The sequence below is a fragment of the Eleutherodactylus coqui genome, chromosome 3 (assembly GCF_035609145.1).
Source record: "Eleutherodactylus coqui strain aEleCoq1 chromosome 3, aEleCoq1.hap1, whole genome shotgun sequence".
NCBI classification, from domain to species: domain Eukaryota; kingdom Metazoa; phylum Chordata; class Amphibia; order Anura; family Eleutherodactylidae; genus Eleutherodactylus; species Eleutherodactylus coqui.
The window spans coordinates 229,587,552-229,606,159 of record NC_089839.1 but is presented as its reverse complement, the minus strand read 5'-3'; the positions used below and the strand labels follow the sequence as shown (position 1 = coordinate 229,606,159).

Below are 18,608 nucleotides of genomic sequence, written 5' to 3'. Positions count from 1 at the left end.
ATTGTTAGTAACCTTCTGTTACTACGTTTGTATTCTGGTATATTGTAAATATATGTACCATGTGATCAGATTAATGTGCTCAACAGTCATGTGACTTTTGAAATGATTTTTTTAATTGGATGCAATAGCAGGTAAAAACACCTGTCTATGAAACTTGCATTAGTCCATGACTAAGGACACTTAAAGTGAGCCTCTGGTGCTAATCTGCTTCATGCCAGCTGGGTAATTCCTCTCCTGCCGTTTACCAGGCACAATCTAGAGGAAGATTCAATCTGAAGATTGGACTCCTCTAAGCAGGAAAGAACATAGAAAAGAAAACTTTGAAGTTTGCAAGGGTTGTAAAAACTGTGCTAACCGTTAGCATCTAGACAAACAAAGCTGCCACAGGGCAACCCAACGTCTGTTGGTTATCACCCCCACCAAAGTAAAACATAACCTTTATTGTATAAGTGAAATAAAACCCTTATGAAGATATTAATATTACAAGACTCCTGCAGCTCCTATAGACTAAATTATTTATTGATCATAGATCATGCCATAATAATATGGAAATTGATCACCGAGCTCACTCCTATAATGCTAGAATAGGGAGGGATTGAATGCTGGCCATAATCACCCATATTTATGTACAGAACAGCAGTAATGTCCTGAGCTACAATGTAACCACTAATCCCTACTGACCTAACCAGGCGTCATCAAGGGAAAGAACAGGACTATAATATAATGATATTTGATTGCGGTAAACCCTGCTCTATCATGAGAAGAATGGCCATGTGACTCATGTTGCTCTTCTGAGCCTGGCCACAATAGAAAGGAGGAGCTAGAGAGTGATGTGCATGCACCAGTGCCCTTACACTAGCTGGTCTTCAGAGGTTTTTACACAAAGACTTAAAAACCCAACTCCAACCTGCTTCTTCCACTTGCAGATGGTTTAGGATTGCAGCAGCTTTTACTGCACCCCTGTTCTCTCGGGGTTCGTAGGCTGAGTCCCCAGCTGTGAGACAATATGTTATTTTGTGTATGTGTGTGTGTTAATTGATTCAGTTTGATCTATATAAATTAACTATTTATTCTCTCTTATAGATATTTAAGTTACTTGAAGAACTGGCTGCAAATAAAAGCAGGCTTAATGAAGCGCTGCAAGCTGAGAAACAGCTTTATAGTTGTTTAGTACAATTTCATACAGAGGCAGAGAGGTAATTGCTTTACTCTTGTATTGATGTAGATTTTCATGAAAATAAATGTGAAAAATAAAGTTTACTTTTTAGCAAACAAGTATGTCTCTACTGCTACAAAAGTAAACGTGAATGTAGATTGTATACGAGAAAGGAAAAACCCTTGTTCCAAATGTAATATTGCCCGTCTTTAGATCCCTTTCCTTTTAAAGTTGCTAATTAGATGAAAATTGAAACGCCTACCAGCAAGCAAACACAGAACAATAACCCATAGATAAAACAATTCATCTGTATTGTAAGCATCAGTCACATAAAATCGATCCTTAAAACCTGACAAACATACCCATATTGATATATAGTGGCATCAGGGTTGTACCTAATCCTCAAAGGCTTCATTCTCATTTTGTTAAAGACCCCCAATCTCTGAAAGTGGTTGTTATTGTTTGGATGGCTGTAAATGGTGCTCAGACAGAGCCCTGAACAGGTTCTTAGATTCTCCCCTGAACGGGGGAGTTAATGCAAAGAGAATGTAGCCTTGCAATGATAAAAGTATAAATCCATTAGATCAGACAAATGCATTAAAAGCTAATATGAAGATGTCTACAGCCCACAGCAGACTCCACTCTCTAACTCGCATTTTGTTAAATGTTTCATTCAGCTGTTACACACATTGACATCACCCCCCTCCTTCCCCATCGTCTTAAAATGTATCACCAGCACATGCAAGATAATGATAGCCCTACAGATTAAAGGGGTTTTCCATGGAAATACTATTGATGACCTATCCTCAGGATAGGTCATCAATAGTTGATCGCCAGGGTCTGACACTCAGGGCCCAGACCGATCAGCTGTGCAGGCGCATGCTGTCCGCACCACCCATACACAGAGGTCAACACGGAAGCCTCCAAGCCAACCTCTGTGTAGTGGCCGGTGCTTGTAACTACAGGAACAGCTCTTATTAAAATCAATGGGAGCTGTGCCTGTGCCACTACATGAGAGGTCGGTACGGAGGCTTCCACTCAGACCTCTGTTATTGCGGTGTTGACAGCATGCGCCCGCTCAGCTGATCAGTCGGGGTCCTGAGCGTTGGACCCCGACCGATCAACTATTGATGACCAATCTTGAGGATAAGTAATCAATAGTGTTTCCATGAAAAACCCCTTTAATATTAGAACACTTTCACCTCTAAAAGGAATAATTTTCATACAAGAATTAGAATAGCAAAAATATCTTAATATTTTTAAAATGTCAGGTTTTTGGTTAGTAGATTTATCTACATTTCGCTTACAGTTCTAGACTCCTATCCGAACTTTCTATCAATTAATTTACCCTTTCAGTGTATGTTATCTTAAATAATTATATTTTTTGTATTTTTATTTTTTTTTACAATTAATAAACCTGTTGAAATCGTGTAATACTGTAACTTGTTCACCAGTTTCAGTACCAGTTCAGCACTTCACAATGAACTGTTAGCTGCACAGGCGCTTAGAGGTCAACTGGAAGAAACTCTGATGAGGACGATGGAGCAACTGGTAGCACTGCAGTCTGACAGCAAGGTTCCAGCTTGCTTTGGAGGTGCGGAAAAAGGGTGTTTGAACTTTCCTCACAAGCATGCTTTCTAATCTGTATGAGTTTGTTGGTTTCTTGTGCACTAATTTTTCTTCTTAATTGAATAAAATTGTGTCAATTAACATTCCAAAAGCACTTTAACTAACAAATACTGCTGTTTAAGGATTTACTAATTGACTGACTAGTTCTATATTACTTAACTGTACTGTGGGTGTATTTTTTAGGATTTTAGAAATGCAATCTTATTTTGATACATTTTAGTAAATGTAGTTATGCGCCTCAATTTTGTCTTTTAGGCTAAATAAAGTTTTTTTTAATCTATATACAGTGTGATGTTTTATTGTTTCATAACACTAGGCGGTCTATTAAAGTCTACTTTAAAGGGGTTGTCTCGCGGCAGCAAGTGGGGTTATACACTTCTGTATGGCCATATCAATGCACTTTGTAATGTACATCGTGCATTAAATATGAGCCATACAGAAGTTATTCACTTACCTGCTCCGTTGCTAGCGTCCTCGTCTCCATGGTTCCGTCTAATTTCGCTGGCGGCTTGCTTTTTTAGACGCGCTTGCGCAGTCCGGTCTTCTGCTCTGAGCACGAGCCGCTTCAGCGTGCTCGCCGCTACAGCTCCTCTGCGCATGCGCAGACGAGCTGTAACTTCTCGGGAGCGCGCTGGAGCGGCCATTCTGCTACCATCCTCTCTTAGAGAGGGGTGCAGAAACTTGGGCAGCCCAGCCCAGCAGCCCTGCCGTGAAGCCGCCCAGCAGCCCTGCCGTGAAGCCGCCCAGCAGCCCTGCCGTGAAGCCGCGCAGCAGCCCTGCCATGAAGCCGCCCAGCGGCCCATGTAAGTGAGGGGTCGGGGGTGCTGTGTGCGCAGGGGGGACTGTACCGCTGTGGCCCCGGAGCCTACCGCTGGGTCCCCGGAGCCTACCGCTGGGCCCCGTGGCCTACCGCTGTGGCCTCGGAGCCTACCGCTGGGCCCCGGGGGCCTACCGCTGTGGCCCCGGAGCCTAGCGCTGTGGCCCCGGAGCCTAGCGCTGTGGCCCTGGAGCCTAGCGCTGTGGCCCCGGGGCCTAGCGCTGTGGCCCCGGGGCCTACCGCTGTGGCCCCGGAGCCTACCGCTGGGCCCCGGGGCCTACCGCTGGGCCCCGGGGCCTACCGCTGGGGAGCCGGGGCCTACCGCTGGGGAGCCGGGGCCTAGCGCGGGGGAGACGGGGCCTAGCGCCGGTTACCTGCTGCCTGGCGGTGGGTGACTGTGGCCCAAGAGCGTGTGCCGTGGTCGGCCGCATTCAATCCCGAGGCCCGGTCGGTGGCTGTGGGGTCCGATCGGCGGCTGCGGGGCGTCTGGTTGTCAGGGAGACACAGCTGGTAGCGTCTCGGGAGCGCGCACGTCGGGCTACAGCAAGTGCGGTGCACCATGGGAAAAGAACCGGCGGCCATCTTTGGGAACCGTTTTTATAAGTTGATGAAACACCAGAACGGTGAGTAGAAACCGGCCTTAAAAGCCGTTTACACTGCTGCATAGTAATGTATGCTTAAGAAGGGGGACTGGGCAATAAAAAAAAATCACTGTTGCCTCGAGACAACCCCTTTAATGCATTTTATAGTTAGTGGTAGCAACAATATGTTCTAATATGGCAATGTCCTGATCTGCACATTGCCTCCTGTTGGTATGTTGGCTATCTTTCATTATAATATGCCGAACTGAAGCATCATCAGATTAGAGGCCAGAGAGATATAACATCATGTAGCATTATTCTTTCCATCAACACGAGTGACACACTGATAGACCCCCAACAATCCACATAATTTGTCACACAATGGATCCAGAACAATGTTATGGCTTCTGCTATGAACATATATAAATAGAGCCTTAAGTATGAAGTTTATTTCAGTATATGGCCCATAATATGTTCATGACAATAGTGTAATTACTAATTGCGTGTGCATGTGCGTGTGCATATATTCTTTTTCAGTCTAATGTATTCAACTGTCTGAGCAAAAGCATTTACCGCATATACTCGAGTATAAGCGTAGGTTTAAAAAAAAACAAAAAACGCAATACTACCCTCCCAGCAGGTGTCTGTGTCCCTGGCGTGATGGTCTCCCCAGCAGTGCGGCAAGCTACTTGAGAATCCTCTCTGGCAGTGCAGCAAGCTGCTTGAGAGTTCTCCTCGCTGTCATCTCCCTGCTCGGCTTTGGATTCCCCCGCCGTCAGTACTCTGTAAGTAAGCACTGTGATTGGATCAAGTGCCAGTCAATCACAGCCGGCGCTTCATGAACCAATCACAGCCATTCAGTGATGTCATTCACTGAATGGCTGTGAATGATCAACGCCGGCTGTGAGCAGGGAGATGACAGTGGGAAGCATTCTCAAGCAGCTTGCTGCACCAACGGAGAGACCATCTCGCTGGGGCCTCAGACGTCGGCTCGGAGGTGAGTATTGTGGCTTTTTTTTTACCTGGTATATACTCGAATATAGCTAGGCTTATACTCGAGTCAATATGTTTTACCAGTTTTTTGTGATAAAACTTATTGACTCGGCTTATACTTGAGTCGGCTAATACTCGAGTATATACGGTATTTATTAAATTGACATCCTGACAATTTTTCTAAATGACAGTCACCCAAAAATTATAAACATTCTACTTCTGGCTGAATGGATACATTTTTAAACCATTTTTCATAATTTTCTTTGGTAATGGTCTTTAGCACCGAAAGCATTCTCCGCTCAGTTCTCCAAGTCTCACATTACATAGAGAAGAAAGCCAATAGCTCCAGGTTAGGGCCCTTGTACACAGGACAATCATTGTTCAGATTCTTTCTGGATCGTGGGAATCCTAACAATAACCATGTAAATGCCAGCAGTGACTGAACAAGGAACGATTACACCCACCTACAAAACAAAACGTCTTTTCTTTCACTAGAATATTTAGTGGTGATTCTAGAAGTATTTCACCTCCTGAATTCAAATATGAATTCTTAGAACTTTTCCATCAGGCAGGGTTTTTGTGACGCACAGTTAAAGTTTTATAAAATTAGTACTTGTGTAAGCCAACATTATGTGAAATCGAGTTTACCTAGAAGGATTTTGATGATAATTGATGGGAGTATTTTGCTTCTGGGATGTCTCTTCATGGTCCAGCAATAGTCAGCCAGCAGACCGGGACTCCACTTACCTTGGTACCCGTGTTCCATCGTAGAGATCTGCTGATGGAAACCTTCGCTGTGCCATTCACTGACAGTCCCAAGATTTTTTGTTCAGGTGGGTGTCTAAGAAGTGAAGTTTAAAGGACATATTGCATACCATAGCTTGGTATCATTTCACAAGATCACAATAGATTTCTGATTTCCAAGATGAGAAGAGACCTTTTTGAATGACAACCGGGATGCTTTTTGCAATGGATTTACCAGTTCCTGTGACTTTGCATCATCCATCTCTGATCTGATTTGTGGCCCTATAAAAATTCCTTCTTTTAGTTTGGGAAATTTAGATCTCAAATGCAGAAATGCTGCAGAATAAGGCACTAAATAAAAAAAGGTAATTCATCCAGTAGCAAACCATAAAGAACACCTACATTTATAAAGAAAAAATACATATCAGAAATAAACCCCGCCTGATAAAAAAATTCTAACAACACATTTGAATTCAGGAGGTGAAATACTACTAGAATCACCATTACATATTCTCGTGGAAAAAATCGTGTTGACCGGTGTAATTCATTTGTCATTCAGTATCTGCGGACATAAGAATCAATGCCGATCGGCCTGTGTAAACAGGCCGTCGTTCATCTATTGGAGATGGCCTGTTTACTGTGAATAGAGGCAGCTGGCCGGAACAATCTCTACCCACTTCGCCTCCATTTACTGTGTGAAAAGTAAGGCCGCTTTCACACGGCCGAGAAAATTGTGTAAGATTTGTGTGTTGCGAGATGCAGAAATTTCACGCAAAAATGAACCCCATTCTTTTGAATGAGATCATGTACATGAGCAAATTTTTTTCCTGCAACGCGGTGTGGGAAATAAATTGCGGCATGGCCTATCTTTGGACAATCCGGAATGCCTCGCCCATTGTTTTTCATGGGGCCAGAAAAACATCACACAGAGTGCCGGGTGCACGCAAGTGCAATGCGAAGTTTGCATTGAAAACAATGGTAAATACTTGCCAATCCTGTGGCGCAGCTAAAAGCTACTTCCTTGAAGGTGTTTTTTACACAAACCCCTCGCATCCGCGGGGAAATCACACGTTCCCAAACGCGATATCAGGCTGAGTTTCACGTCCCAATATCACGCTCGCCTGTGTGAAGTTAGACTAAAAGAGCAATTTTATCGTTGGGGTGACTGTCGGGTGCTGAAGAGCCTAACAGTCGTCTTGTGTAAGAGGACCCTTATTAATTCAGTGAAGTTAAGAAATGTGGTTCTACCATCGATAGGCCAAACCTCTGACTGCTTCATATATGACTCATGTTTCTTAAGTGGTACGTTTTCTCTATTAATTTCCTCTGGTCTGTAGAGGAGGAGCTTCACTACTGAGCATGTGCAGATAGTGCTGCACGGATTCTGTTCAACTAAAAGCCTTGAAGAAGCAGCATAATGATATTTAGTCTAATGGAGAGGGAAGGGAATAACTGATTTTCTTTTGCTGCTTCCACATCCTAGTTATCAATTTTTTTTTATAAATAGGGGCTTAGATGAACAGAATATATATTTAGGACATTTCAAAACTTTCCTAAATTCCAATGAAAGGAAATATGCAACAAATTCTGCATTTAATTAACTATTCCATATTTCTAAATATATGTACATTTTTTTTTATATATAAACTGGAGTTGGTACATTTGTACGCCAAAATGGGACTTGACTCTGACTCCACAGCCCTGCAGCCATGGCCTTACTGACTTTTTTTTACTCATTTCTAGAGATGAGCGAGTATACTCCCTAAAGGCAATTGCTCGAGCGAGCATTGCCCTTAGCGAGTACCTGCCCGCTCGAGGCAAAAGGTTCGGGTGCTGGCGGCGGGCAGGGAGAGCGGGGAGAGATCTCTCTCTCTCCCTCCCCCCCCCCCCCCCCCGCTCCCTCCTGCTGACTGCCGCTACTCACCGCTCCCCTGCGCCGGCAACCGAACCTTTTGTCTCGAGCAGGCAGGTACTCGCTAAGGGCAATGCTCGCTCGAGCTATTGCCTTTAGCGAGTATACTCGCTCATCTCTACTCATTTCCCTTCACCTAAATGGGCTCTTCTTAGATCCATCTCCCGACACTGTCAATGTGTCAAGTGGGTGGTACTCACCACTCACTGTTAATGGGTGACTGACTGATCTGGGCAAACAGAGATAAATATGGGAAAAAAGTGGATAGAATTGGTTGGGCTGTAGCTGCAAAACGGGGACTGTAATAGGCTGGGTGCACACTTGATGTGTATGCGAGTTGCGCCTGAGAGGGTCAGTTGCAAGTCGTTTCAGACACCACACGGACACCTGTCTGTGTGCTGCCCAATACACAGATGGCCCACACATTCGCATGCAGTTGCATGTCCTAATTTTCAACTGTGATTGTGATAAAAATAGAAGAACATGCTATGAGTTTTTTGTGCTTGTTCCCAGCAAGAGAAACCAAGTAATCTTGTAGATATGATACCTTTTAATGGCTAACAATAATACATGGTGTAATAGCGAGCTTGCAAACCTACTCAGGGTTCTGCTTCAGGCTTAAATTAAAGGGGTTCTGACATAAAAAAAAAATTGTACTCACCTTGCCTGGCCTGGCCCGATCGCCAGGCATGTCCCCTCCAGCCGACATCTTCTTCTGTGCCTTTAAAGCAGAGCAGGAGCGGTCAAAAAGACCGCTTCCTGCTCTGGTCCGTCCGTCAGGCACTTCCGAGGTGAACGGACGGTCCGCACAGTGCTTGCTGTGGGCGGCCCGTCCGTCCTGCTGAACTCCGGAGTGCTGCGCATGCGCAGTGGAGACGCAGCCCGTCCTGACTCCTGTCAGAGGGCACCTCTCCACTGCGCATGCGCGCGATCCCGGAGTGGCGCGGCTCGTGCAGACAGAAGAGGAGGAACAGCGCCTGCTGGGGGATGACCCCCCCGATGTCAACAACAACAGAAGAACAGGTAAGTGTTATCTTTTTATGCTTTAGCAGCCATTAAACCATGGGTTCCCTGGGTCCATTAGGCAGACCAGGGAACAATGGCTGCTAAAGCATAAAAACATTATTTGTGTCAGAACCCCTTTAAAGAGATCTGAAGAGGCATACATACTTATGACAAGGCACAGACATGAATGTGAATAATTTGTTATAACAGAAATACGAACATTTTTAAATAGCCACTGATAAGGGAGTGAAAATTTTATGGTCCCTGAATTAGTGTTGGGGGGGGGGGGGGGTTCACTAGGCCAGCAGTGTTATCTATGCTATAGATTTCTGATACTTCCCAGTTACGCATGAATTCTTGTGAAGAATTTAGTCCTCTATTGAAAGTGTCAAAGGTTGTTATAAATTTATACTCCCAAAGTATTCTATGGCTTTATGACTTGAAACTGTCCTTCAGTATCATAACTTTCATATCTTCTATGTTGTGTCTGTGACTAGAAAAGTGCTCAACCACAGGTAATTCTGACTTTCTTTGTTGAATCGTGTGGTAATGGGATCTCATCCTCCAACATATTCCCTAACAGGACATTTACTGCACATGATCAGGTACACAACATTGGAAGTGGAACATGTGAATGTCCCTGGGATCTTATAGTCCCGCTGTATGTTGGGGATTTGTATACTGTCCGCGGTCAGTACATGTCAACAGGTCTTGCAGCTCCTTACATTGCAGGGATAAGTTCCTTTTAGTTTGTCGGAGGGTGATGCACTTCTGACTATAAAGTTCCTCAACTTTGGAGGTTGCCTGTAACACAGAAAGGGAGTGTCCAGAGATATGATTTTCAGATAGTCATCCTTGTGTAGGGTATGATAGAGTTTCTTTGCGGTTTTCCTTAATACCTCTAGCTAGTTTTTTTTTTTACACGGACAGTCAGTCTGCATAAGAAACAGCTGTGTGCACAGCCCCATAGGCTATAACTGGTGAGTGTGCTATCTGTGAATTAACATGGATAGCACACTAACCCAAATACCAAATACGTTAGAATAAGGCCCACAGCACAGTGACATTTTTTTTACTCTGAGTGGAGACCATCTGAGTCTCACTAGAAATCGCCTCCTCTGAACACTCTACTCTATTTTCGCAAAGAATAAATATATAGCTGCTTATTGAACTGTCCAAAGCAAAAATATAAAAACACTTTAAAAATATAGATCATTTATCAATGTGCAGGGCTGGGAGAAGTTTAGTTGGCACCCAAGGCAATTAGTTCAAAATGCACACCCCACCATCGGTGTGATAGCTGACAAATATCTAAACATTCTGGCGACACATAATGTATTCTTGACACCAAAATTGCCCAAAGGGCAAGAAACGCCCCAGCTGAAGACCCTCATTAAAATCAAACTGATTGAACTAAATTAAAATACTAATAGACATAGGGATTAAAAATGCAAACTCCTGCCCAGCAAGCCTGGGAGCGCAGGGCCACCTCTAATATATATCATCCAATGCTTTATATGGCTCTCCTAAATAGCTGGTAGCTGTAGAAGATATCAAGCAGATCACTGCTGCAGACTAATGGCTCTGCCTAAATAATATTGCCAGGTCTGAGTCTTTCAACTGAAACATTGAAACAGTCCAACCGTAAATTTCATCATGAAATTTACAACCTGATAAGTAAATCCGCTGTAGGTTCCTATACAGCACATCGCTTTTTCATATTTTGCTGTGTTAGTCCTCGTCATAGGTAAACTTGAATAATCCTCAGTTTTAACTGTTTTATACACTTCCCTTAACCCCCTTAAGGACATAGTCCTTTTTTTATCCATTTTCGTTTTTTCCTCCCCCCCCCCTTTAAAAAATCGTAACTCCTTTATTTATCCATCGACGTCGCTGTATGAGGGCTTGTTTTTTTGCGCGACGAGTTGTATTTTTTCATGGTGCTATATAATGTACCATATAATGTACTGAAAAACGTAAACAAAAATTCTGGTGTGATTTAGATTCTTTTATTATAAATATGGCAAAAGGGGGGTGCTTTAAACTTTTATTACTTTTTTATATAATTAGTAAAAACTTTATTGTTCTTACTTTTACTTTTGTCAAGTATTCACACAAGCCCCCATATCTTTATATCCCCTAGACAAATAAAATGCACGAATCACGAACAGCAAAGCAAGGGAGACACCCTTGCAAACCTTCACACCCGTATGCATGTGTTATCATCAGTAATCAAGATCGTCTTGACAATGGATATATACACTACAATCATTTATATGTCAAACAAGAATTGTAACATATTAAATGCTGCCGGCTGGTGACGTCACCGTCATGTGATCAGGGGTGGAGCATGAAACTCACTTGGGATGAAGGACCTGTGATGACGTCACCATCATGTGATCATGGGCAGAGCATGCAACTCACTCATGATAAAGGACCTGTGATTACATCACCGTCATGTGATCAGGAGCAGAGCATGTAACTCACTCGGGATGAAGGACCAGTGATGACATCACCGCCATGTGATTCAGGGTGGAGAATGTAACTCACTCGGGATGAAGGACCAGTGATGACATCACCGTCATGTGATCAGGGGCAGAGCATGATGGTGACATCATCATAGGTCCTTCATTTCGAGTGCTGTGCTGCTTGTGATCGCTGTTGTATGGGATGAAGAATGTATGTATTGTGCCACCAGAAACATTGGTACTATAATTTCATAATAATTACTAGTATGATAATTTAAAGAGAACCTGTCACATCATTACAGCACCATGAACTAAATTAACACATGAACGAGAGAAAGGTCACTGCTAAACCTCCTGTTTTCTCGCCAATTCAGACGGCCGGGTTGTGGTGTACATACACCACAGCCCAGGGTTCCGTTGGCAGCGCTAAAGTCTCTCTCATTCACGCCCCCTTTCTCCCCCTCTGATCAATTGGTTTTCGGATTAGGAACACCATGGACCTACTGAACAAACTGTCTACCATAGGTCCCCACCCTGTTGGTGCTATCCTGGCCACTATAGATGTGGAGTTCTTATACTCTAACATCCCACACAAAGATGGACTGACCGCCTGCCAGGTACACCTTAAGGCTAATGGGGTTGTCTCTGAATCGGTGTTACAACTCACAAGGTTCATCCTCACACACAATTACTTCTTCTTTGGCGAAGAGTTATTCCTGCAATTCACCCGAACCGCCATGGGCAGTAAAATGGCACCACAATATGCCAACCTTTTCACGGAAAAACTGGAGAGTGACTTTCTGGCCTCCTGCCGCAGACAAACCATTGGCCTACTTTTACTACATTGATGACATCATGATCATCCTGACCAACACTAAAGAAGAACTAATAAAATTCCATGATAGATTCAGTGCATTTCACCCCACCATAAACCTGACATTAAGCTACTCATATACAGAAATCAACTTTTTGGACACCACCATAACAATTTCAAACAACTCAATATAGACATCCCTATACCGAAAACCAATTGATTGGCCCACATACCTTAGTTGGGACAGTTCCCATCCTAAGCACATCAAAAAGTCCAAAGTCTACAGCCAGGCCATCAGATACAAATGGATCTGCTCCAACCCAACAGACATGAACATTTACACAATCTTAAAAATACATTTTTAAATCAGGGCTATCATCTCACCTCAATTAATGACTAAATCACCAGGATACCCTGGAATCAACTACTCCAATACACAGAGAAAGAACAAACAGTTGTGTACCTCTAGTAGTGACCTACAATTCACAGCTAGAGGTACTAAGGAAGACTGCAAAGAAACTATCATACCCTACAGAAGGATGACCGTCTGAAAACCATATTCTCGGCCCCTCCCCTTCTGTGCTACAGCCAATCTCCTAATTTGAGGAACTTTATAATCAGGAGTGCATTGCCCTCTGACACACAAAAGGGAGCTTATCCCTGTAATGTAAGGAGCTGCAAGACCTGCTCACATGTACTGACTGTGGACAGGATACAAAGCCCCAACACACAGCAGGATTATAAGATCCCTGAGACATTCACATGTTCCACATCAATGTTGTGTACCTGATCCTGTGCAGTAACTGTCCTGTTGGGGGGCTTTATATTGGGAAAACAGGACAAAAACTGAGAGCCAGGATGAGATCTCATCGCCACACATTTAGAGAGAGAAAGACTGAATTACCTATCGCAAAACATTTTTCTAGTCACAGACACAACATAGAGCCGATGAGAGTTATCATACTGAGGGGCAACTTCAAGTCATAGCGTCACAGAAGAATTTTGGAGTATAAATTTATGGCCATTTTTGATACCCTTAAGAATGGAATGAACCTCAGAGCACGGTTCTTCCATCAGTGGAGAATATGAAAGGTCTGAAGGAGTTTAAGAGGGGTGTCCTTAAGGAGAGCACCCAGGGGGTGTGTGGAGACACCTGGGGGTTGAGTGGGTTGGGGGATGGCATTGTCTCTTCCCAAGGAGAGCAACCAGAAGGGGTGCTATTCCTAATCATTGTTTTAAAGACTCGCTAAAAAGTCATACATTGATTTGAAGCAATGCTGCCATCCAATAGGTGGCGCTGCAGAGAGATTGTTTAATCTTCCTTATTTGCAGGTCTAAAGGAGAGGTAACACACAGGCCTGTGACCTCCTAATACCAATTTAGAGATCATAAAACTGTCACATTCTTTACCCGTGGACTAATTAAGTATTTGCTTCTCTGCTCATCTTGTCTGGTATTGTTCAATTAGTTTTGTTATGTCTGTGCCTTTTCGTGTGTGTACATTTATATATATGTCCCATCCAGATCTGTTTAATTATGCTGGAGGAAGGACCCTGAGAGGTTGGAAAGCTTTCTATAACATCATGTATTTTTGTTAGCCATTAAAAGGTATCATATCTACAAGATTACTTGGTTTCACTTACTGAGAACAATCACATTTTGCTCTACTGGCTAACACGATACCAAATCTTCACCTGTACAAAATGATACTAGGGTGCAGTCTAGTTCTTCACTGTTAGGGGTTGTAATTACTATTATAAGCCATGCCCAGCTATAACCTTCGATTTGAGATAGGATAGTCTATGAAATATATAAACAGTGACGAAATAGTTAAACATCAAACATTAAATAATTGCTTAAATAGATATTCCATAAAAACAATTATAGAAACTCTGATAGAAACTTTATCTATATCAGATAATATCAGGGGTCTGTAATCTGATTTTTAACCAACAGATGTCACAAGAGTTAAGGAGGCTCTTTTACACATAAAGTTTATCGCTAAAAAATTGTCCAAATGAGCGAAAGTGATAATCGTTACATGGGAAAACAAAACTATCGCTCACTTGCTGTTAGAGGTTGTTCAAGCTGAATTGAAGGAATGCAGCCATGCATACAACAGCGTAAAAAAACCTCATTAGCACTCGCTGGCTTCTCGTACTGTCCAAAAGTTCCCCAGACAGCACTTCCCATAGGAAGCAATCTGCAAGCAAGTGAAAACCAAGTTAGTGTCAGCACCCTATGGCGGGAACTGTACGCTATGGTTTAGACAGGTTATGCCACCACACATCACAAGCCATCACGAGTCTTGCTCTGGTGTCAAAATACTTTTGGTAGGATATATCAAAATGTTAAAAAAAAATACTTTGCCCAACTTAATGTATAAAATGTAAGCAATAAGAAAATGAACATAATTGATATTGGCGTGTACAAAAAAGTCAAAATTATTAAAATGAAAAGGGTTAACACAGATACTTACTTTTTTCCCCACTGTAGTTGTTTACTCAATGTGCTCAATAAAAGACATGTAATTGTGCAACTGTTTGCATGTTATTAGTTTAATAAGATTGTCTTTGTCTATAATTGTGACTTATGGCCCATTTACACGCAACGATTATCGCTCAAAAGATTGTGTCATTTACAGCGCAAGATTAGCGATCACCTTGCGCTGTGAGTGGAGGATGGAGAAGACAAGTGGGGTGTCCTCACTTGTCTTCTGCATCCAGCTGTTTCCCGCTCTTGTGTGCTGGGCTGTTATACAGCTGAGCACTCCGAGCGGAGGATGCAGAAGACAAGTGGGGTGTCCCAGCTTGTATTCTGCATCCAGCTGTTTTCTGCACGGAGCGCTCGGCTGTATAACAGCACTGTTATACAGCCCAGCGCTCCATGCAGGTTATGGAGAACAGAGCTGGACCGCTCTGTTCTTTATTCCCAGCCTATTATCAGTGAGCGGGATACAGCTGAAACAATAGTATTAGCTGTATCCCGCTGTAAATTCCTGATAAGACTCATCAACAATGAGTGACGGCATAACGAAAACTGCGCGATGTCAGTGCAGTTCCACACAACGATTATCGCTCAAGAGACGTCTTTTGAGTGATAATCGTTGTGTCTAAATAGGGCTTTAGATTAAGAACGAGACTAAGATAAGACGGACCGCTTGCTGCTTTCTCTGCAGGCAGCCCTGATAACAGCTGATAACATTCTTTAACAGCTATTAACAGCCGCTTACCCGATAGAGAATAGCGATGTATTTACAGAACAGACCACCGACTGTTCTCTAAATACATGCACATTAAGTACTAAAGGGCTGTTTAGCCCATTAGTACCTATGCAAAATGATCGCTTAGAACTGTCAATTTCTGATGAATTTTGAGCAATCATCTGTATGTGTAAATGCACCTTAACATTTTATCATCTTCATTTGCATGTGAATGGGCCTCCATAAGCAGTTTGCAGAGTCCAGCATGTGAATAATCACAAGCCCAGCATTTACATGTAACGATTATTGCTCAAAATGCGTTTTGAGCGATAATCGTTGTGTGTAAATGGGCCTTTAGATTAAGAACCAGACCACTTTTTATTACTAGTCAATGCTCTAATCCAGTTAGTTCTCAAGGGCTCGATTACTCTTTTTTTGCGACTATAGGCACTATTATTACGCATGAGCTGCAAATACGAAAGATAAAAAAACACCATCTATTGGATGGCTGCATTACTTCAATTCAAAGTGACCTTATAACTCGTCCGCAATGATTGGGAATATTAAACCAAGCCAGAAAGCATGCACAGACAGAGTGTTTGGGGGTGATTGCTGCTCGTTAGTGTGCAGTAGGATTCTGGCTTAGTCTGTGAGGGACCTATGACGTGGATCAGAAGTGGTGTCGTGTCTCCTTGAGGAGAGCACCCAAAAAGTGTGTGGAGACACCTATGGGGTGACCACACACTTTTCGGGCGCTCCCCTATGCATGAGCTGAAATGCAGCGTGGGTCAATTAATGACTTTTCACTTATTGACCCATTTTATACTTGAAGTTCTCGACTTGAAGTTTCAATGTTCTTTGCTACAAGGGAGTCTTGAATCATGTCCTGCACCATATTAGATAGTTTTGTTTTTCACTGATGCTGCTTTCTATTGTTGCTCCATCGCAGATCCAGCACAAAAGTACCGGAAGAAATAATACAGCATGCAGCGCTTTTATTCCAAGTAAAAAGCCGGGCAGCTGAGCAGAGATGAACAGACTGCTGTTTGGTTCCGTCATAAGATGGACCTGTTCGGACAGGGGATTCCCCTTTCCTGCTCCCTGAACGAAGCAGGAAAACGTGAACCCCTTGCGCAGATGTAGAAGCAGCTGAAATGTACCAACTATGTGTTTCAGAAAATGTTGGCACTATCACTATACAAATAATAGTCTGATCCTGTTACTTCCTTTCATTGCTCCACTCTTCTTGATTTTCAGGCATGTGTGACAATGCGTACAGTGCTGTAATGCAAACAAATCAGTTTCCAAAACCTGAAGAAGACGGATGTGGTGAAATTATGAAGGAAGAAATAAATAAGGTAAAGATCATTGTTCTGATTACCTTAGTTGTGGTTGACAAAAGGCTTGTCAACCAAAAACTTTTGTTATGCAAAACTTGTTTGAGGCCCTCAAGGATAAATTGACTCAGAAGTAAATTTCGATCGTGATCATATTTGACAAATTATGGAAAAAAACGTTCAAAAAATTTAGGAGTTGATCATCTAGAAAGATATAGCATGTTAGGATGACGTAAGTCATTTTAGGATGATGTACAAAGCCTACCTGGCCACCAGGGGCGTAACTATAGGGGATGCAGGGGATGCGGTTGCACATGGGCCCAGGAGCCATAGGGGGCCCATAAGGCCTCTCTTCTCCATATAGGGAACCCAGTACTATGAGTAAAGCATTATAGTTGGGGGCCCTGTTACACGTTTTGCATCGGGGCCTAGAAGCTTCAAGTTACGCCTCTGCTGGCCCCACTTCTCTGCAGGTTCTGTGTGTTCTTCCTGAGTATCCCTTGAAGTTTTACAGAACCCTCCCAAAGCATACCTACACTTTCAATGGAATATGAAATAAATCTATGGGCTTCCAGTAAAGAAAGTTCTCTTAGTTTAGAAAGGGGTTTTATATTTCTTACTTTTTCTCATTTTCGTCCAAAAACTCTGTTTTGCAGCACCCATGATGGAAGTTCACGGGAGTTCTGGGGGTTTGTCCACAGCTGTGAAGTTTGCATGATCCGCGATGAATGGAGTCAATGAAAATACATTGATTTTCATCGATCTATTCACACTTGTGTACATTCATTGCGTATATTACGCACATAAAAAAGAATGCAGCGTGTTGTATTTTACCAGGTATTACATGCGTACAGCCCAATTATTCTCTATGGGTGCATATAAAAACACTGTACATACACAATTACATTGCATACGTGCAGAGTGTTTACGCAACGTTAGAGATAATAGAAGGAAAGGTAAAAAAAAAAGAACAAACCAGGAAGCCAGTGCATGCGTGAGATACGCTGTCATGTACAGTCATACGCAATCATAAATGTGGTAATACACAGCTCCACACGGCTGTAAAGTGCTGCGTTTTATATGCACAAATCTTGCGCGATTTTCTCGCGATTATGGCCACTTTCTGTGATTTTTCTTTGTCTGTTTATATTTCCCTTTTCTGTGATTTTAACTGAAGTTATAAATTACATCAGTTGGGCCACATTCCCATTTTTAACATATGGAAAAAGTGGATGACACTCAGATTCCACTTAGGGCTCCTCCATACAGGCGCTGCAATTTTTGGCCACCTGGCCATCGCATGAATAGGCAGCCGTGACCAAGTCACAGCTGCATCTCCCATTTTAACGTCCATTCAGATGGCCAGGTGCAGCGTGTATACGCCGCAGCCTGGAATACCGTCGGGCGGGGGGAGAGAGTTTAGCTCTCCACCCCTTGTGGGCTGCTGGCAAAAGGAGGGGCGGGACCGGACACATAGCTAGTGTGTTAAACTCTTGCCCCCTTCTTCATCCCCTGCTGGCTGCTTCAAGGGGAGGGGGCGGGACGGTGCTTAGTCCTGCCCTGTCCTGCCCCCTCCCTTTGCTGGCAAGTGGCGGAGAGGGGGAGGGAGTTTAGCAGAGCTGCTGCTAAAACTCCCTCCCACTTCGTTTTTCCGGCAGCTCTAATAGACTCCCATAGGAGTCTTTGGGACCGACCGGTGTATTCTGGAAAAAAAATAGGTCCAGACCTATCTTTTCCGGCTGGAGTACGCACCGTATGGCTTTCTCTTTTGGCCGGCTGATTTTACACCTTTAAAAATTGCCCATCTGAACAAATCCATTGGAATCCAATGTACCAGGTAGTCGCGATTTTTAGCCATTTTCGTCTAAATTGCAGCGTAAAAGTGCTTGTGTGAATAAAGCCTGAGGCGTAAATAAAGGAAATACACATGAAAATCGGTCCGTTTTTCAA

The 18,608-nt window shown here is 43.2% G+C and overlaps 1 protein-coding gene across 3 annotated transcripts in view; it reads left to right on the top strand.

The window, feature by feature from the left end:
* The window catches only part of PDE4DIP (phosphodiesterase 4D interacting protein), a 144,765-nt gene that overhangs the window by 78,927 nt on the left and 47,230 nt on the right, over positions 1-18,608 (top strand). For all 3 annotated transcript variants that reach the window (XM_066597053.1, XM_066597052.1, XM_066597051.1), the window contains 3 exons: positions 1,084-1,196; positions 2,611-2,750; positions 16,579-16,679. In XM_066597053.1, the coding sequence (XP_066453150.1) occupies positions 1,084-1,196; positions 2,611-2,750; positions 16,579-16,679 (354 nt within the window). The remainder of the gene's footprint in view (positions 1-1,083; positions 1,197-2,610; positions 2,751-16,578; positions 16,680-18,608) is intronic.